We start from the raw sequence: 25106 nt of genomic DNA, 5'->3' as shown, positions 1-25106 counted from the left end.
TTAAATGCAGCTTGATAAATGGGACTTACCATGACAGAACTCTTATGACAAAAATCAAGAGCCCTTCCCTGGTGGGATTCTTCTTTCAGCACTGTCATAACTTATTTTTATGTTCTTTTGATAGCATAGCAAGTTTATATTCATTTTTCTCAACACTGTTCTTCCCAGTGCTGGATCACTTGTGTGTGGAAGATCCTCAGTCAAACAAAAAGAACCCCAATTCTGTTTACCAAATTTAGGTCCTCCTAGTTGTCATGAAATGGCTTTCAGAACAGGGCTGTAATGCCAAGCTGTCATGTTGAGTAGTTCAAAGAAGTGTGCTGCATTTGCTTTTCTGCTAATGGGATGAGGCAGCTGGTCCTAAGGGATTAGCAAGCAGCAAGCTAATGGATTTGGGTTCAAGCTGCTGTCCCAAATGTCATACCTCATTGAACTTAACATGCAGGAACCAGACTGCAAAGAATTTTAAGGAAACACCAACACCCTCTACACTAGACGTTGGAAATGATGAGCTGTACCTCCTCCTCTTTCTTTTTCAAAGTATCAAAATGCATCCTAGAATCGGTGCAGGAAAAAGGCAGGAGTCCAGATTCAAGTTAATGGCTACTTAAAATTGCTCTTGGCCTTCCATGTATTGAGGCTGGCCAATTGCACACATTCTCTCTCTCTCTCTCTCTCTCTCTCTCTCTTTCAAAAAGTCTAACAATGATAGTAATCACTCTTCTTTCAGGAAGACTATAAGTTTACAGGCATGTGATTATATTGATCATTTGCAATAACGATTAAAGATGCTTCAATGACTTTCTCCTTGTTGCTACTTAGAGTAGTTCTGTGTCCCATCTGTCAAATATATGTCACCAGTTGCCCTAAGGAAACACATTGCCATAATTTCTACTCCCCCAGCCCTCATAAGCATTTTGGAGACAATAAAACCAACCTTCCCTTTCCTTAGTCCCAAAACATTGAGAACAAAGAGCAAAAAATCACTGCCCTGCTCCATACTACCTTTGGACCTGGAAAAAGAAAATACTACAAAGCCCTTAAGCTAACTTTTCTCTCCAAAGACTCTCTCATGCACCTGAATCCCAAGAGGCAGAGGGGCCAAGAGTTCCTGCAAAGGAGGAAGTGGACCGCCTATATACAGCCCAGCCTTTCAAAGAAAAGCAAGTTTGTTATAATTTCAAATGTAACACAGTTGGGCAGGAAATAAATCAGCTCAGCCAATGTTGTAAGATCATAGAAGTCCAGGGCTGCTTTCCAAGAGACTCCTCATAGGGAGGGGCCCTAATTCAGTTACAAACTTTTTAGAAAACCCAGCTGCCAATCAGGTATAGATTGTATTGAGCTATCTTCTAGAATGGAGGAAAGTAGAGCTCTTCCTCCTAAAGTCACAGCAAGTAGAATCAGACCATTGGCAGCTAGTATTGGCCTCCTCGGTGCCAGAGGAGCCTGAGGGAAGAGATGGAATGCAGGTCCCACTAGTGGTACTGCTCCGCCATCTCCTGGTCTCCACCACTCTTCTGCAATCAGGCAAAATGACTGGAAACCAAGATATCTTTCAGGGCAATATAAAGAACAAATCACTGCTTCCCTATTTCATGCAAGAACCTTAGTACAGTCCTTCCTTCCTTCCTTCCTTCCTTCCTTCCTTCCTTCCTTCCTTCCTTCCTTCCTTCCTTCCTATCTTTTTTAACATTTCTTTTATTAAGATAAAGAAAACATCCCATATAACAATAGAGTAAAACTAAACGCACATAAAAAACTAACACAGAAAATGGAGGGGGACCCCACAGTTTCACCACTGACGACAGGAAAGTGTTTTCTACAAGGTTCAGGGTACAGAACAGGCTGTTGTCACCTGCAGAGGGGAACAGCCTGAGGATTGTGGCTGTTGCTTCCCAACGTCAATTGTCTGAAGCAGTTGCTAGAGATCAGGGAATTCCAATTCTAAGGCATGACTAATTTTGTGTCTTGCAGTGGGATGACTTGTACCAATGAGGATCAAAACTACTTTGGGCTGGGAAGCTGCTGTTAAAACTCCATGTTTTCATTTTTTTTTATTAGATTTTGAGATATCCAGGCTGTAGAAAAGAAGACTAAGGGGTTCAGGTACGCAGGATGGTGCCATAAGGAAAGTGGACAGGAACTATTTTCCATTGCTAAAGAAACTAGGACCAGAACTAATGGTAGAAGTTTCAGCTACCTAAATTTCATTTAAATATAAAGAATTATATATCATTCTTATAATTCTTGTAATTAAATTCAATATAACTATAATTATTATATTTAAAAGAATTATAATTAAATTGTGAGGTAAAATCTGCATACCAGCAAAACAGTCTACCTATGGAAATTGTGTGTTCTCCATCTGTTAAGATTTTTAAGAAGAGGTTGGACAACTCTGGAGGATATTTAACTGGTTTTCCTGAAAACTACAGATGGATTCTTGTTTCCCTTCCCACCCCATAATTCAGTTGTTGCTCCTATTAAGAACTCCATGTGAGAAAAACTATACTTTGACAATGTCAACAGCATACAAAGAGAATCTTTATAAAATGCTCTATAGATGGCATTTTCCCCCTTCAAGATTAGCAAAGATGTTTAAGAATAAATCTACTAAATGTTGGAAGTGTCATCAAGAATTAGGATCCTATTACCATATGTGGTGGGCTTGCCCAGAAGCTAAAAAATATTGGATGAAAATACGTGAATGGCTAGAAAGAATGACACTTCAATACATAGAAATGAAGCCAGAGATATTCCTATTAGGAATGATACCAGAAAATTATAGTAAAGAAGATATATATTTGATTATCCATGTTTTGACTGCAGCTAGAATTGCATTTGCTCAGAAGTGGAAAGGGGAAAAGATACCAAATGATGAAAATATAAGGAAGATATTAGACTGTGCAGAAATGAATAGATTGACACTGGAGATTAGAGATAAGGAAGATACTGAATATTATAAAATATGGCAGGTATTTTATGCCTGGCTAGAGAGTAAATATGAAAAAGAGTAATAGAAAAAGTTAAGGAGTTTAATTAGATAATATGTGATGTTTTACTTTTATTGATGATACATACTTATTTGGATATATTGGTAATATGATAATATGATTATGCATATTTGTATTTGTAACCCGTTTTGACTCGCTGCTCAATGTTTGATAAGATTGTTTTTTAAGAATAAAAAATTTATTAAAAAAAAAAAGAACTCCATGTGGAAAAAACACTGCTACCTGTTATATTTTAGTGTAAAATGTTTCTCTCTTTTATTTCCTCCTTGAACAAGAAGTAGTCTAGTGCTTATTCTTGGTATATATGCCAGATTGCAGGAATGGTTCCTATTTGCCTGGGCTGTCATCCTCACTACAGCTGTTGACTTTTTTATCTCCCACCTTGAAAATATACTAGTTGAAAGTGCCCTGCTAGGGTAAAAAATTAACATGTAATTATTCAGTGCCATTTTATTTGCTTGTTTGTTTATTTATTTATTAAATTTATATGGCGCCCATCCCCACCAGAGGGTGACTCTTTTGTTTCCTTATCCAAACTGGCTGAATATAGTTGCTTCTAGAACCTCATCTAAAGTTATGGTGCCTTGCCCATGAAATCTTTTCTTGAGAAACTTATGTTTAATATTTAGAATTGGCAATCAGTCTGTTCCACCAGTTTCTCCTGTGTTGGTAAATCTGTTCTGTTTATTTCAGCGTTTGTTTGTTTGTTTGTTTGTTTGTTTCAACCTCGGTGCACTCAACTCCAGACTGATTTTGGGTGGCTAAAAAGCAAGTACAAATATAATAAGAGAAATAAAAAATATGATAAGGCAAATCTGGACAACTAACCCCAAAACATATGCAAAATATGACCCACCCATCTAACAAGAGGTTCCATCCATCCTACTCCAAGGTCCGGAAGAACAGCCAGGTCTATAAGACCCTCCAGAATTCCACCAGGGTGGGAGCCATCCAGTTCTTGGGAGGAACCTCATTCCAGAGAGCAGACACTGTGACAGAGAAGGCATGCTTCCTGGTCCCCAAAGATGACACTGTTTATCAAGAGGACCTGGAGCATGCTCACTCTCCCAGCTCTTATTGGCCAGGCAGAAATCACAGGAGAAGAGTGGTCCCTCAGATGACTGAGGCCTCTGCCGTGTAGGACTTTGTAGGTGACAACCAGCCCCTTTAATTGCACCCAGAAGCATACTGGCAGCCTGTGAAGAATGCAAAGCAGGGATGTCACATGGACATGCCTAGGCAGGCCCACCACTGTTCACACCACTATATTCCGGGTGAAGCTTCACCTAAATGTGATTAAATTTTCCTTCCTAAAGCAAGCATTTCTAAAATATGTTTTACCCTGTAATACACGGTTTTAAAACATTCTTTGGTACATTTGTTCATGTTAAAAATCAGAGAAATGGAACTCTGAAAATTAATTACATTCAGACTTGTGCATCATCCTGTCAAGTACAGATCAGGTACATTCACAACAGAATTCACAATAATCAAATTCCACAAACTTGAATAATTCTTCCACAGTTATATTTATTTTTATGACCACCACTTGTTGCTCTAGGCAATGTTAAGCAGACTACAGCAAGAAGTGGACTTTGAAGCTGGATAGAAAGAATATTGACAATATTTCTTCCTTTTGGGAAAATGCAGTATTTAGTAGCATTGTTGCTCTGTTTCGTGCTTCATGACTTCTCAAATGATTAATGGATTAATTAGTGCATGAAGAATATTGCATTAAGATAGTAGAGTATACATATTTTTCCATCTGTATACAGTAATAGGATAAATTCAATCTATCACTCAGTCTTGCATCTGGAACCCAAAATGCAAGCTTCTGAATTTAAAAAGTGGTCTTCAAACTACTTTCCATGGAATGGTAGTTCTTTTGAGATCTATTAAAATTGCACAGTGGAAACAAGATTTCTGGGACAAATATAAACATCCTGGTTTTATCCATGTTTAGGTATCTGGTCTTTAAGAGTATACTAGACAACCCTGTGACCCCTTGGGTCATCTTTTGAGAGAAAGATAGTGCAGTCTGATGTGACCAGAATGAACATTAAATTTTAGGCTGACCATAAGTTTTTTACTCCATTGCTGGATGATCCTGTGATCATATAAGAAGAGTATATATCATAAATATAAAAATAATTGTAGTGGCAAACAAACTTCAATAATGAGTCAATATTTACTTACCTAAACAGATAAACAGAATGACCATGGGTGGGCAAAAAAGCAGTGAGGGCAAGAATGACTTCCGACTTCCTGCCGGCTTCCCCATTGACTTTGCTTGTGGGAAGCTGGCAGGGCGTGTCATAAATCACAATTACATGACCACAGGGACACTGCAATGGCCATAACTTTGCGAATAAAACTGGTGTGAACATCGTGGAAATTTCAATTCCACAGGAGTAATGGGTCCTGGAGTTTTATGCATTCTTTAAGTTAGCAGATTTTAGGTATCTTGATTCAAAAATTGTTGCAATATAATGTACCGTTTAGGCTAACTTGAGGGTACAGATAAACACAATGAGAGCTTTGAGGTATATAGATTGAAGTTTTAGTACTATAAGATATTTTATTAAAAGTTGGCAGAACCAAGCAAAGAAAAGCTGTATTCTACCATCGCATAGAGACATTTAGAGTTTATATGAATTGGCAAATAAAGGACTTCTTTTTCTTTTTTTGCCCTGTCCTGCCCCTCTCATCCCCACACTGCACAAAGTTGTGTTCCTTGAATTGCCAGGTTATAGTAGGTATTTTCTAAGCTTACATTAACAAATATGCTGTGAATGAAGTCTGCTTGATGACAGAACGCATGATGCTCATATGTTCAGCTCCCATATGGAAATGCTAACAGAAGACTCTCCTTTGGAGCTCTGTCCTGAATATTGAATCACAGCTGGAACATCAGTCTGAGGTTGTGTAATCCATTTTACTTTTTTTCCCCACATGCTCACATTTTAGTCCAGTATAATGAACAGCACTGGCAGCTCTGAAGATACCAAGCTTTTGCCAAATTTCCAACGGATGGGAGCAATGAATTATGCATCCCCAAGCCCAGGATCCCTGACCAAGCACGTCTGTGCAATTTGTGGAGACAGATCATCAGGTACCCACAGCTTTTGAAGGTGACTGGCTGGGCAGTATTAAGTATTATGAAATAACATTGCCTTGGAATTCTTCCCTCTGTATAGCACTTTCAGTTGGTCGTGACTGCAGGAAGTATCTCCAATGTTTCTGCCTTCTGAACAAAATAATTCTTAATGTACAGATTTTGAAAACATTGGGCTATTTTTTTTGTCTGAGGCCAAGTTTTCAGCTTTCATGAGCTGTGTGAGAGATGTTAACAGCTCTTGCAAACTGACATTCAGCGCTAAAACATCCATGTCTCACACAATTACACACCCTTCCCTTGTGGATACCAATTAAGACCTATAATTCCTGCAACTACTTTTGCCTACTTGTATCTCTGCTCTCAGTTCTTCATTCCAAGACTAACACCTTGAATTACTGTGAGATTATTACTGTAGCCCTCTGGTAATTTAAATGCAATTGTGCTGTTACAACTTCGTAGAAATACAGAATATGGTAGTTTTTCCCTGTTCTCCTCTTTGCCTACAGGCTAGGAATATGAACAAAACAGGTAATACAGTATTGTTTGCTTTGACCTTAGAACAATCCCAATCAAAATATCGTCAGGTTAGTCAGGTTGGCTATGTCCTATCAGAACAAAACTTTAGGTTACTGGAGTGTTTTGTTCTGACCTCAAAACAACATTCTTGGGGAACATGGATTTCGTTTCAAGCTTTTTTCAGGTCATTTTAAGATAATTTCCTACAATCAGAACATTTTAAACTGTTTGAAATGACCATAGTGTGTTTGTTCTGAAATTGAAATAAAACTCTCAGGACACATGAGTTTTGATCTGTGCCTGAAAACACAAAACAGCAATTTCAAGCTTAAAACATTTTGTACCCTCCTGTTTTATATTGTGTGAATGTAGGCCATATCTTTTTCCATGTAGAAGGGGAAACAGTTTGGGATAGTGATATAGTTTTAATTAGAAAATTGCTTGGGACAAAAGTGTTAAGTGTTCCCTCCTGCTGGTGGATGTTCTGATCACATGTGGGCCTATATCCTAGACAGTTCTGTTAGTCCCCTCAGGCAAAATTGAGTGGTTCTGTATTTAGCCAGTTCAGAAACGAAACAACACCCTGACATTTGGAATGTCCCAATTCAAAACTGCAGAAACATTTAAACTTGCTCCAGTATCCCAATTGGAATGTGCTGATGTGTGTTGCTGTATTGCTAGGGAAGCACTATGGGGTGTACAGTTGTGAAGGCTGCAAAGGCTTCTTTAAGAGGACAGTACGAAAGGACCTTGTCTACACATGCCGAGATAACAAAGACTGTCTGATCGACAAGCGTCAGCGAAACCGTTGCCAGTACTGCCGCTATCAGAAATGCCTAGCAACAGGCATGAAGAGAGAAGGTATGTTACTAAGATATACACATTGATACACATATATGGACATGTATATTAAGATATGCACATACAAACCATCCATAAGTATATCAGCCAGAAGAAACTCTGCTAACACTAGCCAAGGTTCCCCACTGTTTTTGTTCTAAGTCTGGAATGGATGAGTCAATCCTCCTCCATCTGAAAGTCAGTTCACTGCTAGGCAGAAGTGGAGTACACTTGATGGTCTGCCAGTTTGAAGAATATAGGAAATATATTCTGAAGTCCCATCTTAGGCAGTCACCGCAAGTAAAAAGAAACAAGATGAAATTGGTAGATTAAAAACTCTTTCCAAAGCAGGGCATTTGGTATATAGTACAAAGAGATTTACCAAGTGTTAAACTAATGTGACTTCTTTCCCTAAACTGTCACTTCCTCAAGCATTTGTGCATTTTTTTTAAAACTAAAAAGTCATAGCCATTGCTGAGGAAAGTCTTATTAGAATTACTGTCTGAAAATAGAAAAGAATCTAAGGAAGAGGAGAACTCTATTCTGGACTTAGGCACACCACTCATGGTTGGGAGTCAGAGAAAATGTAAGGAAGTCATAGCATAAAGGTAGGATTATATTTCAGGACACAGGGTGGAGGATGACAAAATTCTTGTGGACCTTTTCTTTGTGCACTTAGCGGTTCAAGAAGAGAGGCAGAGAAGCAGAGAGCGGAGTGAAAATGAAGTGGAATCCACAAGCAGCAATGGTGGTAGTCTTGAGGACATGCCTGTGGAAAGGATTTTAGAAGCTGAAATGGCAGTTGAACCTAAAACCGAATCATATGGTGATGTGAGTGCTGAGACCTCGGTAGGTGAGATCCATTTCGGTGCTGTTCCTTAGGCTGCTTATGAGTAGCACTGAATATGCTGAACAACAAACACATGCTTTCATGCATGTTCAGAAAAATGACCTCTTTGGCAAGTGCACTGTATATTTATAATCGAAAATATTTTTTAACAACTGCTAACAATAAAGACCTTGGGTCTTCTCACAACATGCACAAGCAGAAACTTGAAAGTTAGGACAATAGAATCTGTCCATTTTGGTTTCTCTCAATTGCTCTTTGTCTAAGAGAGTACTAATCTGAGGTTGCTTGCTCCTGCCTCTTTTCCCAGGCACACATACATGGAGCATGTGCTCTTTGGATTTCCTCCTGATAGGTTGTAATTAGCTAGGTGCTAAGCTTTTCCTAGTTCTAGAGTGTATTTACTTTAAACACATCTCCTTTCTGCTTAAAAAACCTTGCTTCACTGATCGTTGCTCAGGTTGGATTCCTACTCTCAGGAATGTTCATGTGCAAGTGCTTTCCTTTCAACATCATAAAACCTTAACCTCTGACCCCCCTCACTCAAGCCACAAAGGAGAAGAAAAATACAAGTTCAGCTTAATTCTGATCTTTTAACTGCCAAAGAATTCTGTGACACTTGCACTGAGGACGAGCACAGGCAAAAGGGCAGTAGTTAAATTCATAGAGATGATTGTCCATCCTGCTCAGTGGGAAATTTCCTGGATTGGAACCAAGCTGGCCCAGGTTTGTCTCCTAAGATGGAATGGAAGAAAGATGGCCAAAGTTTCCTGCCTTGGCTGCTGTTCCTACAATGTGCATGCTTGGCAGTTGGACAGTATTTTGGATTCCTAGGAGGGACTTTTTGCTTGATCTGGATTGATTGGACCTGCTCCAGAAATCCTGTACCATGGTTGGCTTTCATGCATTCCTCAGCAGCAGCACTGATCTTAAAAGAAGATGAAAAAATGCAGAAGGTGGGAAGTTTAGAAAATAATGCTCAAAAGGCACCTCTGGCAAGACAAGCTTCCAAAGATCTCTGTGGAATCACCACACACACACACACACACACACACACACACACACACAATTGATTTATAATCTAATACTTCTATCATTAGTACAGAAACCCAGAAAAGCCATTGGCTAAATTCCTGACCAAGCACAATTCTCCCCCATAGTTAAACAGGGGATTCCTAATTGTTTTTTGAAACCTTCTGGACTTAACAGCGAGGGGTGGGTGAATGTAAGTACACTCCAGGTTACTGAGGAATTAAATAGGGCACCAGGTTTGTGTCACAGAAATCAGGTTAATTACCAGATGGCATTAAATAATTACATAACATCCCTTTTCCACCATATAGTGGTCTTAATGGGGTGTTGCAGTCCAGATATCGTAGCCCAAATATAAGACTTTCAGAATTCAGGAAGCAAAATCTGGCACACCCAGACTTGTAGATACAGTAGGAAGTCAGACAGAGTGCAGTAGAGATTCTATTCTATTCTATTCTATTCTATTCTATTCTATTCTATTCTATTCTATTCTATTCTATTCTATTCTATTCTATTCTATTCTATTCTATTCTATTCTATTCTATTTATTTCAATTTTATTTTATTTATTCCATTTTATTCTATTTTCTATTTCATTCTATTTTGGATGTGCCTTATCCAATCCTTAACAGCTATTTTCCCTGAGACTAGTTCTCCATTTTGGATGGACTTCCTGGTACCCCTTTATTTAAAATTGTTCTCTCAATAGTTTTTAGTCTAAGCCATGAGAAACTCATCCATGACTCTCTTTGCTGTTTTGTGCCTTAGTAAATAAAGTACTATTTTAAACATATATTTTTGGTGCCAGTGTGTGTCTTGGAGACTATAATCTGCTAATGTGCTTCAGAAGGCCTAGGCTTCTGTTGATTGGCCACCAGTTAACATGTCATAGTCTGCCCTTTAGTCTTTTCAGTTAAGAGAAAGGCAATTTCATTCTTTTTCCTTGCTCTTCTACCCCTGGATGAGGGGAGGGGAGAAAAAAAGATGGTGGCAGCAAATACCAATTGAAGACAGGAACTGCTCCATCACCCTGGACTGTCCTTGGGTAGACAGGCAAGATAGTGAGAGGAAGACTCTTACAAGGGATTTAGAAGGGGACTATTAGTATCTAAAATTAGGCTTATAAAAAAAAAGCCCAAACAAGGTGCTTTTGATAGCTTATATACTTGTTTCTCCCTTAGACCAATGATCCTGTCACCAATATTTGCCATGCAGCTGATAAACAGCTTTTCACATTGGTCGAATGGGCCAAGAGGATCCCACACTTCTCAGACCTGACACTGGAAGACCAAGTTATCCTCCTCCGAGCAGGTAATTGTTTGTCGATTCCCCTTTGCCATTGCTCTCCTTGAATCAAGGAGGTTCATAATCAGCACAGCAACCAGCAACTGGAGGACTTGCCTGATGCAGCTGTTGCAATTGATGGATTGCCTGCTTGCCCGTTATCTCATCAAAAGAAAATATGCCTTCCTCTAAATTAGAGGGAGCATTTTGCAAGGAATTTTGTCCTCCCAGAAGAGAAAACCTCTTCCCATGTTGGAAATAGTGTGAACAGACAAGGAAGAAATGCTCAGCCCTTCAGAGTTTGGGCAGCTATTCAGCTTCCTCACATTTTCATATAACAGATTCAGTCTGCTGCAGGACCATGTTAAGAAGCCTATTCCATTTGAAGAATTTCCTCCTTCTCCATGGGCGGCTTTCAGCTTCAGAGTTAGTATCTTTCAGCTGGTTGTAAGATCCTCTCATCCCAAATCCCAACGGGATAAGATTTTGAATCTTACTTCATGCTGCATTTCTGAAAAGCCCAAACTTGTGAGGAAAAGGTAGATGGTGGCTTTTGGAACTGTATACCATAAACAACCCTCAGAGCTAAGCAAGACAGAATGGTGGGATTATTGTACCTCAGGGATGGAAGAAGTGCTTCATCCTGACAGCCAAAGGGCAGTAGAGCAGTTGCTATCATGATGGTTATGGGCAATAGTGTGAGCCTCTGATCTAATCCTCTAAGCCAGTGTTTCTCAACCTTGACAACTTTAAGATGGGTTGACTTCAACTCCCAGAATTCCCCAGCCAGTCATGAATTCTGGGAGTTGAAGTTCACCCATCTTAAAGTTGCCAAGGTTGAGAAACACTGCCCTAAACTCTCACTATATATGGACTACTTGAAAAAGCCATATTCAAGTTGCATAACCACATCCGTACTTGGTTGGGTGTAGTTATGCAATCACATGAATACTGTGATATTGTCATGCTGGTTATGTCATCCACGACCAGTAGAATCACACATCAAATAAAACCATTGTCCTTTGTGCATTTCTTTAAAATGAGATTGAAACAGTTACTAAAAGTATAAAAATAAGAACAATTTAATGGTCCATTAAATAAATAAATAAATAAATAAATAAATAAATAAATAAATAAATAGCTTGAAGTTAAACAGTGACTGTGCTGGGGAAAGAATTTAATTCAAACATTTCCTCAACACACACATTTTGGAGATCTTTTTGTCTTTTTTTAGTTTTGGAAAGCAGTAAAACACATTCTTCTCCATTTACATTCTGAAATGGTAAAGCCCAGCAACCGATTCTGAAACTTTTATTGGTACCCCTTCATTCTGCATATATGAAGCACACTGAGGTTTGCTGCATCTTCTTAGATGATAGTTGTTTCTCTCTGGGCTGCCTTCCTAGGGTGTTGGCTATGCCCGGTGGGAATTCAGAGCTCTTGTAATCACCTCCCTCTCCTCCACTTCTTAACCCAGGAGTTGCAGGGACATTAGGAATAGAGAGAACGAGCAAGAGGCTCATCCTTTGTTCCTGTCTTTTTCTGGGCTCTGCTTTCCCCTCACTGGAAGATGTTTGGGGTTCTTCAGTCTGCTTCCCACAGCATAAAATACTTCCTTCTTCATATCCCCGATGTGAGGACAGAAAGCTTAGAGGGGCAGCTTTGCTCTTCCCACGTAGCTTCCTTTGGATTTTAAGCTTCTGACTCTGGGTGCTCTTAAGGGGCTTGGCTCTACTCACACTAGTATACTTTCTAACTATGAAAACGAGTAAGTGAACTAGAGGAGTCTAATTAGAGTTTTATCAACTTTTCTCTTATGTAATATTTTGTCTCCTCTTTTAAAGGAAAGTTTTAAAATTTTGGCCACAGATTTCTCAGCTACATGTACTTCCTATTTTCCTTTCCTTTCCTTTCCTTTCCTTTCCTTTCCTTTCCTTTCCTTTCCTTTCCTTTCCTTTCCTTTCCTTTCCTTTCCTTTCCTTTCCTTTCCTTTCCTTTCCTTTCCTTTCCTTCCCTTCCCTTCCCTTCCCTTCCCTTCCCTTCCCTTCCCTTCCCTTGGTCCCATTTCATTTCAAATGCACAGATACACACTGAGACAATATTTTTTTAAAAAAACTGTACAACTGTAATATGTGTTAATTGTACAGACAGTTTGAAAAAGAAGTGAACTGATTTTAGGCTAAAGGAGAGTTCTGTAGAGTAATAAAGATGGTATAGAAGCTGCCTGTTTGTGATGTTTTATGTTTGCTTTTGATTAATTATAATAAATAATCTTGTGATTATTTTGTAGGGCTTTTTTTACTTGTTTTGTTTTTTGCTGTTTTTATGTTACTCTATTGTTGTGAGCCACTCGGGGTCAGTTGGAGCTAGGTGGCACCTAAATTAAATATTAATTAATTAAATAATTAAATAACCACTATAATGCAGCTGCCTGATTATTAAGAAAGTGGCTAAATAATTTCATATAATATTTGCCCTCATAGTGCTATACTGGTTCCCTGTGGGTTGCTGAGCCCATTTTAAGGCATTGGGACTTTCTTTAAAGTTCTCAATGGCAGAGAGCCAGATACTGAAAAGGTCAGCTCTCCCCTAGGACCATCCAACCTGTGCATTAAGATGAGCTGGGGACGCCCTAGCTGTGGTCCTATCAGTTCATTATGCAGTGATCAGGGATAAGGGCCTTCTCAGTGGCCAAGCTCCAGTCATGGCTCTCTCTCTCCAAGGGTATTTGGCTGGTCCTTGCACATGTTTCTTTCAAAAATCAATTAAAGGCATGGCTACGCACACCAAGTTTTGTGGGATAGCAACTACTTCAGGATCAGACTGTCTTTTGCCTTGTTACTTATTTCAGTTTCTGTTTTCAAAAAGGATTTCCTTTATCTTTGCTGCTTATAAGCAATACTGGGTTACTTATTATTTTGTAAACAATCTGGACTCTCTGGGAGGGAGAATAGTTACGGGAATGAAATGAAATAAAACGTTACATACTCCACTATAGCATAAATTGGTCCAGTCAGGGTAACAGCAAGATCGTCTAAGAGAAAAATTGTTTTAAAGGTTCCAGAAGAAAATGTATCACTCTTATTTCCTCTCTTAGGTTGGAATGAACTGCTGATTGCCTCTTTTTCCCATCGCTCTGTTTCTGTGCAGGACGGTATTCTACTGGCCACCGGCCTACATGTGCACCGGAGCAGCGCACACAGCGCTGGGGTGGGCTCCATTTTTGACAGGCATGTTTTTATTCTTAGTCCCGACATTTGCACTTTTCGAGATGACCTCTGACTGAATTTTGGTAGAATAAGAAAACCTTAAATAGGAATAATGCACTTCTAAAATCTGTAGGAAAGGAAAGGCTGCTTGGATTTGTGCAGGGAGACACCGATGAAACTTCTCTGCTCTAATTTTTCCCCTTCAAAAGCGTTTCTGATTTGCAGAAATAGCCTTGGGACTCACTTACATGCCAATATACAGTATATCATGTTGTTAGTTCCCCAGTTTTGCATATTATTCTGCAGCTTCTTATAGATGGCTGGCCTCTAGCACTAATTGTTGTTTGCTCTTCTACTGTAAGGGACAAAGGAAATAAAAATTGGTTTTTTAAACTGATGTTGACATTTTTGACCGACTATGCATTTTTTTCTTACTATGTCCCAAGTGTATGAGTGGAAATGATCCAGCTGCTGTGAATGGGAAAGAATGAATTTAAATTCTTTCTATTTACTGCCCATCAGCTGTGCCCTTGGGCAAAAGCCCCAGCTTAGGAATCCCAGCTAGATTCTAGTGCCGTGTACTGTTTGCTGGATATTCATATATTTAACAAGACATACGTAAATACAAGTAAACACTATTGGACACTTAATGAAAATATTAGTGGTCACTTTATTAAAACTGATTAACAAAAACATAGGCTGAGATCTTATTTCCTATGCAAGGTAATACTTATATATTGCCAGGTTACAAATAGCTACCAACAAAAGACAAATAGTGCACATTTAGATCACCCCTCCAGTTATGACTAGAGATGTCCAATCCTGACTAAGTCTCAATAGATATTTATAGCCCCAAAGTAGCCAATTCAGAGTACATCCTTCCATTTTCTAAAATGTGTACTGATAAGGGCATATTTGAATTGCATGACCTACTCCTCTATCATTAGGAGACAATTTAAAACAGTAATGGATATGGTTAAGGAAAAGTGATTCCTCTTTCTGATGAATGGAATATGTAGACCTAAAGAAGACATGGGAACATTTCACTTCCCACCTGTGTAACTTAGGTGACTGGTACTACATTGTAAGAAAGAGGAAACATAGATGCACAGGCATATTCTTTTTTCCAGCTATAAATGGAGCCACAAATGAAAAACTGTTATGGAGTGTTAATCTTTTTGATCTGTTTGAGCAACATAGTGGTACAGAGAAGAAATAATTTTTCAAAAGAGTGGGTTTTAGTTGAAGCAGATAATTCTGCTGGTACCTGCCTCCCAAGACATACAAGGGTTTAGTATACCACTGCGTATCTTGAAATCCCACTGTCTGAAAAAGGATAAAAGACCAGAACTGAACATCCATTTCTGTGAAGATTATACTATTCCCCTCTTTAAAAAATTCAGATTTTTTGCAACCTGAAAATAGATGGGAGAACTACAGCAAAAGTACCGTAAGACTCTAATTGATTACAGTGTTGTGTTGATGCTCCATCAAAGCAAAAAACAAAAACCTGGTAATGCCACACTTCTTAGAGTAGAAGCACAAGTAATGCATACTATGTAAGTCGATTCCTTCAATGCCTTTCTCCCTTGTCTCTGTATGCAGGGTTCTTACTGAGCTGGTATCCAAAATGAAAGACATGCAGATGGACAAATCTGAACTGGGGTGTCTGCGAGCCATTGTCCTGTTCAATCCAGGTTAAGTAATGATGCCTGGGGAGGCTTCCATCTTCCTTAGGCATTTCTCATGCCTCTCTGTACACGGCCAGTTTAGCCACTGACTATTATCCTGGATTCTGAGTAGCAGGGAGTATTTTTTTCTGGTGACAGACGGCTTTTCATAGCTGACTTCTCTTTGTCCTATTCTTTCAATTGGCTTTCAATACTTGCCACTATCATGTTGCATTCACTGAGGCAGCAATGATCTACGAGAGGCAGTGGAGGAAGATATGTGTGGAGGATGAGATTCAGAGAAGGAACAGAAATGGTGTGCTACGTGAAGAAGAATAACTGAACAGCAATGGGGGTGGCAGGAGAAAAAGAGTTTAGTGAAAAGGGCTTGGTCTTCACAATATAGAAGGGAAAAATGGGACTCTTGAGGCCATCCGATTGCTTAGTATTGGCCATGTAACTGTTTCCTCAAGTTGTAACAGTAACTATGCCATTGTGTTATGAACAGCTACGTGCCTTCTCATAGACTTCTTAGAGTAGGTAATTAAATTTATTTATAGTTCATAAAACTGTTAGATTGTCCTCAGATAACACATAATTTAAGAATTAGTATGACTGTTTCTGATGATATAACTACTTGTCCTAAATGGTGCAGCACTTTCATTCCTAAGGGTGATTGCAGTTGTTTGGTTCATTGGACGCTGCAGCCTATATTTCGGGGACTGAAATATTTGTCCCTCTTTTTAATTGTTTTTCTCCCCTCTATTGTCACTGCATCAGATGCCAAAGGCCTATCCAGTCCTGCAGAGGTGGAATTGCTACGTGAGAAAGTTTATGCTACCCTGGAGGCATACACAAAACAGAAATATCCTGAGCAACCTGGAAGGTAAATAGAAATTGCGTAGACCGCTTAATGCATAATGATGTTCAGATGTTACAGAATTTCACCAGTCATGGTGCTCTTGTCTCCTTAGCTGGAGCTTATATTGAACATCATGTTGAGCTATCTGGAAGAATTTTGAGTTATAAATGTAATCAATAAATACTTTTTTTTTTTTTCTGTGACTGAGCCTTCAACTCCAAAAGTGCAATATTTGACTTTGTATGCCACTGATATTTTAGGTAGCTTCAGACAACCAAAAGAGAAAAAGAAGGGAGGAGGGAAGACTGAGGGGTAGGTTAGGCTGAAGTAGAATCTGAGCTAAAATTGCCCAACTAGCTTCATGGCTAGCAGAGACTGAAACTCAGTTCTCCTTGATCAAATGTTAGAAGTCATATCAATCGTTTTTAAACATCCTTTTCCAATGCAAAATACATTGTTTCTCCTCCCTAGAATGTAAGTGTCTTAAATACACTGCAGATCTGCATTTTTTTTTTTTGTACATAGGAAAAATAGTTCTGAGACATTATACAGATAGATACATACTGCATTTCATTTGGGTTTCCATTGCTCAAGAAGGAGAATACTGTGAATAAATTAACAAGGTCATCCATAATGATTTTGAAGTTTGCCATGGGAGCCAGAGGCAATCTTTCTCAGAGTGATACAATATCTTTTTCAGCTGGAGTTGGCAACACAAACTTCCCTCCCTATTTACACCCCCCCCCCAAAAGACTTTCTAAGGATATTACAGCGTACTTACCTTAATATAGTTCCATTTTACTCCTCCTTCTGCTCCTCCTGTTCTGATGGGTGGGAGTTTCTAAAGAAGGAGATCCTCAAAGCATAATCTCACAAGATGTTGGTAATCCTACTGTGCAAGATTTGAGCTGACAATGTCAATCTTACAACATTTTGGCTATACCATGAACTAAAAGCACAATCACAGACAATTCCAGAGAGAGAAAAACATGGAAAACAGCAGAAGAAGGCAATGTGATTAGACAAAAATCTTAGTGAAAAACTGAAAATAAAAAAAAGGATATATGGGAGGTGGAAATAGAAACAGGTCACCAAGAAAAAGTACAATTTGATAGCAAGAAATAATGGAGATGGTGCCAAGAAAGCTAAAGCTCAAAATGAGTTGAGTTTGGCAAAAGATGCTAAGAATAACAAAAAGGAATTAAAGGAAAAGATCCAGTACATCAGAATCTGCATTTTAAGGTATTGGAGAAACTTGCTCATATCTTGCTTGACCATTATCCATTACCTTTAAAAACCCTGGCTGATATACTGGATGATTGCAGGAGAACAAATGTTCCCATCTTCAAACAGGGGATGGAAAAAGAGGTTCCCAAAGAACTAAAGATCAGGCAGTTTGACCCCAAAGATTCAAGAGCAGACCAAAAAGCAATACATCTGTAAGTAAAACAATGCAGTGATTACTAGAAGTTGACATGGCTTTGTCAAGAACAAGTCTCACCAGACTAACCTAATCTCATTTTTTAACTTGACAAACCATCAGCAAATACATTCAGTAACCTAGGATGCAATTTAGCTGGCCCTAGAAACCTAAACTCATTCAAGGTCAGTAGATATTTCCTGACTATGCTGCTGCCAAGCTGAGACTCATATCCTGCACTTTTAATCAGCTTTTTGAAATGCCAAGTGAAACACATATCCTCTTCTCCAAGAAGACTAAACCAAACTAGGAGCTGCGTAATTTTACCTTTTCAGTGTTACCTGCTACTTTTTGCTATCTTCGCGGAGTAGCTAGCATACTGCTTCTTTTCTCTTGGTTTCATTTTGAACATATCAAAAGAGCGCTTGAGTTTTTCTTCACACGCTTCATTAACTTTCACTCATTTTGAGCCTGAACTTTCCTGAGACCGTCTCTGCAAATTTGGGCTACCTCCATGCGTGTTGCTTGGTGACCTTTTTCCCCTACCTATATATGTGTCTTTTTAAATCAGATGTTCACCAAATTTTTGGCAGAGACACACTGGCTTTTTTCGGCTGTCTATTGGATTTGAGAGGGATTTTGCTTTTAGCATCTTCATTTTAAGGAACTCTTTGGTCTCTTTTTCTTACTAACCTCTCATGCCACTGAGTCCTATATAAATGGGAAATGATTTAGAGCTGATTTGCATGACCAGGTTGCCCCAGTACAAGTACTGGCCTCTGGGCATTTCCCAAGAACAGGAATGCACAACGTCATCCTCTACCTGCCCCCAGTCCACCAGGAAGGCAATCTCTGCCCACCTTTCTATGCTACACAACAAAAGTATTTTTTCTGACTTGTGCTAGCTCAGGCAGTGCTGACCTGGGCTTCATTTCATTGTCAGCAAACCCTCTCCTCCAGCTGGTTCCTGCAAACTGTGGCAGAAATGCCCGCTCCTTCCAGTCAGTGGTCACTGCCCTTCCATGGCCAGGTTTTTTTAAACTATATACCCTCTCCTTGTTTAGCGACTGTAATCCATTCCTTAAATCATAAGCGACATGGTCACTAACTGAACCACATGATAGAGAGAGAGAGAGAGCGAGCGAGCGAGCGAGCAAAGATTGCTGGTTGCTGCCACCTCATTCAGATAAACTTCTCTTATGCAGCAACGCCAGCATTACTCTCACTCCAGTGAGAGTTGTTGTCAAGGGCAGAAATGTGGGCGTAAGTGCATGCATTGGTCAATTCTTTTAGTACCATTTACTACTGTTTATTAAACTGTTTAACAGTTGCTAAACAAGATAATCACTAAATGAGGAGTGGCTGTACATATAAGTTCACTGATAAAACAGTGAAAGACTGGTCTGGTTTAGTTTAGTTTTTTTTAAGTGAAATTGACAAGAATTCTGTCACTTTTTCCTTCCAGCTTGAGGGATAGGAAAAATGGTAAAACTGGTGTTTTCTGTTTGCTTTTTACCCATCCCACAGTGGTAAAGAATAGGTTGATCCACCAAACCAAGATCTTAATTAATTAGATTTATATTAATTAATTAGATTTATATGCTGCCTTTCAAGGCAGGATGCATAATGCTCCTGCCTCCTTTTTTCCCCTATAACAACAAGTCTATGACTGAGAGAAAATGACTGGCTCAACGACACCCAGACTTCCATGCCTAAGGGAGGACTAACACTCACAGTCTCCTAGTTTCTAATCCAGCAATCCAGACAAAACATCAGGCCATCACTGGGGTCAACGCAGAACAATGGATTGAAATTCAGAAAGGGATTTCTGAAGTCAGCTTCATTTCAACCTGGCAGTGCAGTGCTGCTATGTGGAAAAGCCCTGAGAGATATTTTTAAATAAAATATAAAAATGGGGAAGGGTCTCTATGAAAGGAAGAGTATAAATGTGGCTTGTATTTGGATTAGTACTCAAGTGCCTTTGGCCTTGGAAAGTTATCTAGGAAAGAATACAGTTCTTAGCTTGAAAAAGAATCCCCATTCCTGAGTTGCATGACTTATTCCACAAGCTAACTTTGTAATTCTTATGCTATCCAATTCTGCCATCTGCTGGACAATATTTAGATGCACCAATAGAAGAGAATATTTAAATGTGGTGAAATGAAAAACAAAAGCATTTTCTGAATTATTTTAAAATCTCCTTTGTGTTTCATTTCTTTTTTGAGAAGCAGTGTGTTGTTTGTTTTTCCTGTAAGTAGAATTACTGTAGCTGTAAATGGGACAATATAACCATATAATTTCATGGTTTAAAATGTGTTGTAAACTGTGTTTTCAAGGTTTCCAACATAGAACCAGGGAAAATATTTTAAACAAACCCAGTGGAGTGGTTTACAAATTTATTCAAATCAAGAAAACTTCTACAAAACATCAAAATACTTTTTAGGAAAATCATAGTAAGCAACAAACAAATACGTAGGAGAACCCCCCCCCCCAATAAACTGCATAGTTTAGGGTAGGGCTACCAGATTTTTACAGCTCAATCATTGTCCATGACATGTGGCAGGACCAAACTGAGGGACTCTAACACTCTCCCCTTCCATCTTGCTGGATCAGCAGCTGAGCATTTTTGTTTCTTTTTTTGCCAGAGAACTGTAGGACCATCAGAGTAAGAAAAACCAAGACCTGTTAGTAGCAATGGTGCTCCCAAGGAGATCAAAAGAGCTCCCTCCCACTTCGTCATGTTCTTCTCCCCTTGTATGCACCATCAAGCAGTCAGCTGAAAAATGTATGCTTTTTTTTGCCATAGGACTAGAGGATCATAGGATCATAAAAGTATATAGGCCAATCTCCTGGAAGAATGATAGACCTATGGCTAAAAAAAATCTGTTTGACAAGTCTTCAGTGTGCAAACCAGGTGACTGGATAGGGAGGAGGGAGCGGGGCAGATCCCTGGCTTTGATTGTATCATCATCAGCCTCCTCCCCCACAAGCATCACATAGTTGTATGGCAAGACTTGTGTAGGGAGGAGTGGGGAAATGCTATTTTTTTACTTGGTGAGCTGCCCACAGTGAGTTGAAGTTGGGCAGTGGCAAAACTCAAATAAATAAATAAGATGCCACTTTAACCAGCAGAACAACTAAAGATGATTTTAGGGTTCCTCCACTGTAGGCTGGAGATGTGACAGAGATGAAGTCATGAGGACATCCCTTCAGATGAGACAAGTTGATGCAAAGGTTACATTGCCAACACAGAAAGTCTGACATCCATCCCTTTTAAAACATTCTGATGGATTAGTTTCATTTTTAAATCATAAGAAATATATTTCACAGTTTTTAATATCTGGACCTGTTGATTTTCTGAAATTACATAATTTCAGTTCTTTCTTCCACAGATCAGATATATAGATCATTTCATTTTTTAATACCTTATAAAATTGAATTCTTGGTTTCTATTCAAATGTAGCATCTTTTAAATAAACTAAAATTGCAGGTTCCTCAAAGGCAGCTTTGCCTGATGAAGGTGAGAAGTTACTTCTTTACATATTTTTTTTTCTTTACTATATTCTTACTTTTCTCTTTCTCTTGTTTCCTTTTTTCCTTTCTTTTCTGCACCTTCTACTCTTCCTTTTTATTCTTCTATCTTTTTTAGTTTGTATTAGTTTTTTACTGTTGTAATTATAATATTTGATAAAATTACTATTAAAAAAAGCAATGGCATCCAAAGGACACACAGTTTTAACAATGTCAGATATTTTAATGCTTGCATGCAGACTTCCACTGGCTTGTTCCAAATCCAGTTCAGAAAAGGTGGGTTCTCTTTTACCTTGGTGTTCTCAGCAGCTATTACAGGCTTTCCCTCTCTCTGGGTCTTTCAGGTTTGCTAAACTTCTCCTGAGGCTGCCTGCATTGAGATCTATTGGTCTGAAATGCCTGGAGCACCTCTTCTTCTTCAAGCTGATAGGTGACACTCCTATCGACACCTTTCTCATGGAGATGTTAGAGACGCCTCTGCAGATCACCTGATTAGGACAGGATGCCAACAGGAAAGTACAAATAATACCAGTGAAGAAGTTTTGTTCCTGGCCTGCCTGCTTCCACCCATTCCCACTCCCCTGACTTTCTGCATGGGATGACTTTCAGAAAGGAATAGGGACCCCTATAAATGTTTAGCTTTTAAAAAATGGAATGTTGTACATATGCAAACTTTTAAATGGCAGCTAGAAAGAGCAGGGCATCCTGTAGCTCATCAAAAACAAACTGTGGCACTTGTATAAATGATTGAGTTTAAATTATTTTTTCACTTCCCAAAAGATGAGAAATAAAATAATATATGAGCAATTGGTATGGAAGTCACTGCTGAGGTCCTTCTTACTGGGTATGCTGGACAGTGGAATCAGAGAACTCCTCCCATAACTTGTCGTTCATACTCTCGTATGTTTGAGTTCATATTTTACCCAGAATATATACACATGATAAGAAATGTGCAACAAAATGGATTTTGTTGAAATCAAAATTCCAAGATGGAGCAGGATAGTTTGGAATAGATTTCCATTTACTGAATCTATATGTTCTGAATCTGGGCCTGTTTTATTTTAGGTAGCGATATTACATACATGATGCTAGATTTCCTTTTGTTATTTTGCTGTGACAGTGTTAATAAATAACCTATTCAGCATGTTCCAGGTTCACACTGCAACATAACCTCACATAGAAATGAAATAGATTCCTCAAAGGGGCAATATTTCCACAATTACCTTGTACATATTCCTGCAGCTCCTGCTATATTTTGTTAAACAGTATGTGCAAGGAGGACAATGCCCAAATGTCCAAAATTATAGCAAACCTATCTGGAAGTATAGGGGTTTATTCAGTTCAAATTATCATTACATGGAATAACTCAAATCAGAACAGGAAGGTTGAGGTATTTGGCCTAAGAACAAACTTTGATGGTGTTGCTTCTATTCTCTTGTGCTGTCTGGCAAAAGCATTCTTAACATTTGGTTGAAAGTCTGCCAACCAAATCAGTCTTACATTACTCTTGGGACTTCTGGGGAAGCAATGGTAGACTGAAGACGTGGAGCTGACGGCTGCAGCAGAAAGAGGAGCTGGTGAATGGATCGGCTTCTCGGAACTCCTCTCCAGATTAAGGAGGGGACTAGAATCACCCACAAGTTTGCTCCATACAGAGGCTCCCTGTGAAGAGATTGTGAAATAGCTATCTCTGGAGGGTTTCAGAGCTCGGACTGGGGGGAAAATCATCTTGCCTAAGCCATGGTTCGGCATCTTCACAAGGACACTGGGTTCACCCAGTTCCTCTCTTAATCAACTTAGGAACTCGCTTGTTATTGACTTTTTGGATGTTAAGAACCTTCAGAAGGGCAAGTTTCATTACGCTGGGAAAGTTTCCTTCTATCCTTGATGAAAGAAGTTTCATGTAAGTTTAAGGATTAAAAAGAAAACTTTTGACTTTTGAAAAACAGCAAAAAGGGGACTAGAATGTTGATTTTGGAAAGTTAAGGGGCCAGATAGACTTGAAAGAATATTCCCTGTGGGTTGTTTAAAATTTTATAAAAATAGATATGAAGATTTTGAAATTAACTGTAAGAAATCCTCCCATGGGAAAGTTTTGTTGATTGAAAAATAAACATATATAAGAAGGGACTTTAAAGGTTGACTAGAGGGAACCAGAGAGAACTAAAGATTACAATTAAAGGAGAAGAGACCCGTTAATACAATGGAGCAATACTATTTGACTATAGAAGAAATCAAGGATTTTAGGAACAGTTTACCCAGAAATTACTCTTAAGGTTGCCTGCCACTAAAAAAATGGGATTTAATAGAGGCTACAGAAAAGGAATAGATTTTACTGGACAAAATAGAGACTGAGGCTGATCTGAACATGGATCTGAAAATGGATTTTAAAATGCCAGACTACAAGAATGATATGGAAAAAGATGCCACATTGGATTACAAATGAAACCAGCTTGTCTTAATAATTAAAGGAGACATACGAATCATAAATCAGAAGAGTGACTTGGAAAGCTTATTTATCTTGGATTTACAAAAGAGAAGAAGTTTCTGAGAGGAGACAAAAAGAAAATGATAAGAAATCAACTTGTGGGACATTATTTGAAGGAATTAAAGATCAAGCTTTTTAAAAGTAAATGGAAAAAATATAAAGTGGATTTATTTGACCAGTTAAAATATATATGTTGTGGTTTCTGGTAGTTATTAATGGAACTTTTTTTTTTAACCAGGACTGAATGACGAGGCTTTAAAGATTTGTTTACAGATAACAGATAAGATATGGGGAGAGATTTCTTTTGCTTTATTTTTTAGAAAAATTGATAAGTTGGAGCATAAAATGGATTGATTTGATTAAGGTGAAAATATATATGTTATTATTTCTGATTAGCTCTTAATGGACTTTTGCTGATTAGGACTGAATGACAAGTTTTTACAATTTGTTTATTGAAAATATAGTGGTTTCTGGTAGCTATTAATGGAATTTTTTTTTTTTTAAGCAGGACTAAATGACAAGGCATTAAAGATTTGTTCATAGACAACAGATAAGACATGGGGAGGTATTTCTTTTGCTTTATTTTTCAGAAAAAGTGATAAGTTGGAATACAAAATGGATTTATTTGATTAAGGTGAAAATATATATGCTATTATTTCTGATAGCTCTTAATGAACTTTTGCTGATTAAGACTGATAATTTTTTTCTATTTGTTTATTGATAAGAGATGAGATATGGGAAGAAGAGTTTTTTTTTAAATTGAAATATTAGAGAAGGTGTTAAGTTACTGAAGTTGTTTATACTTGTCTGGAGAGAGGGGGGAGTCATTTCTTTATCTTTTTTTCTTCTCTTTTTTCTTTTTCTCTGTACCCTTTTACTTTTTTTCTTTACTTTATATATCCTTATTAGTTTGTATTACTCTTTTATCTTTGCATTTGTAAATGCTAATAAAAATTATTATAATTCTTACATTACTCCTATAAGACACCAGAGGGCTCCCACATGCAGAAGGATAACAGAAAATAAAGAATTGGGAATATGGGGAGTGGGGTAAGGAAGGAGAAGAGTTAAAATTTAAAAGCTAAAACTGCAAGGTGCTGGTCTCCATAAGAGCCATCAAATGAAGATGGCAAGTACTGGTTGTATGCATGCAGTTACGTTTTATACATTTTGGCCAACAAAAGGCATACACGTTTCTTATATTTCCTTATGTCCAGGTGTAACATTTCTTCTGCATTGTACTATTCCGGTGGGTTTTTTTTTTTTAATAGCT

The 25106-nt window shown here is 38.4% G+C and overlaps 1 protein-coding gene across 1 annotated transcript in view; it reads left to right on the top strand.

Moving 5' to 3' along the window:
* RXRG (retinoid X receptor gamma) overlaps window positions 1–24785 on the top strand; it is a 43795-nt gene extending 19010 nt beyond the window's left edge. The window contains exons 3-10 of the mRNA XM_007439844.3: window positions 5985–6129; window positions 7333–7512; window positions 8171–8340; window positions 10551–10680; window positions 13751–13883; window positions 15468–15559; window positions 16313–16418; window positions 21690–24785. Of these exons, the coding sequence (XP_007439906.3) occupies window positions 5985–6129; window positions 7333–7512; window positions 8171–8340; window positions 10551–10680; window positions 13751–13883; window positions 15468–15559; window positions 16313–16418; window positions 21690–21837 (1104 nt within the window). The 3' untranslated portion in view covers window positions 21838–24785. The remainder of the gene's footprint in view (window positions 1–5984; window positions 6130–7332; window positions 7513–8170; window positions 8341–10550; window positions 10681–13750; window positions 13884–15467; window positions 15560–16312; window positions 16419–21689) is intronic.
* The last annotated feature ends 321 nt before the right edge of the window (window positions 24786–25106 follow it).

Source organism: Python bivittatus, unplaced genomic scaffold, assembly GCF_059951505.1.
Source record: "Python bivittatus isolate LINGU-HERP-01145 unplaced genomic scaffold, Pbiv_v1 ctg000700_np1212, whole genome shotgun sequence".
Lineage (NCBI taxonomy): Eukaryota > Metazoa > Chordata > Lepidosauria > Squamata > Pythonidae > Python > Python bivittatus.
Note: the sequence above shows the minus strand (reverse complement) of the source record. Positions and strands in the feature narration are given on the sequence as shown.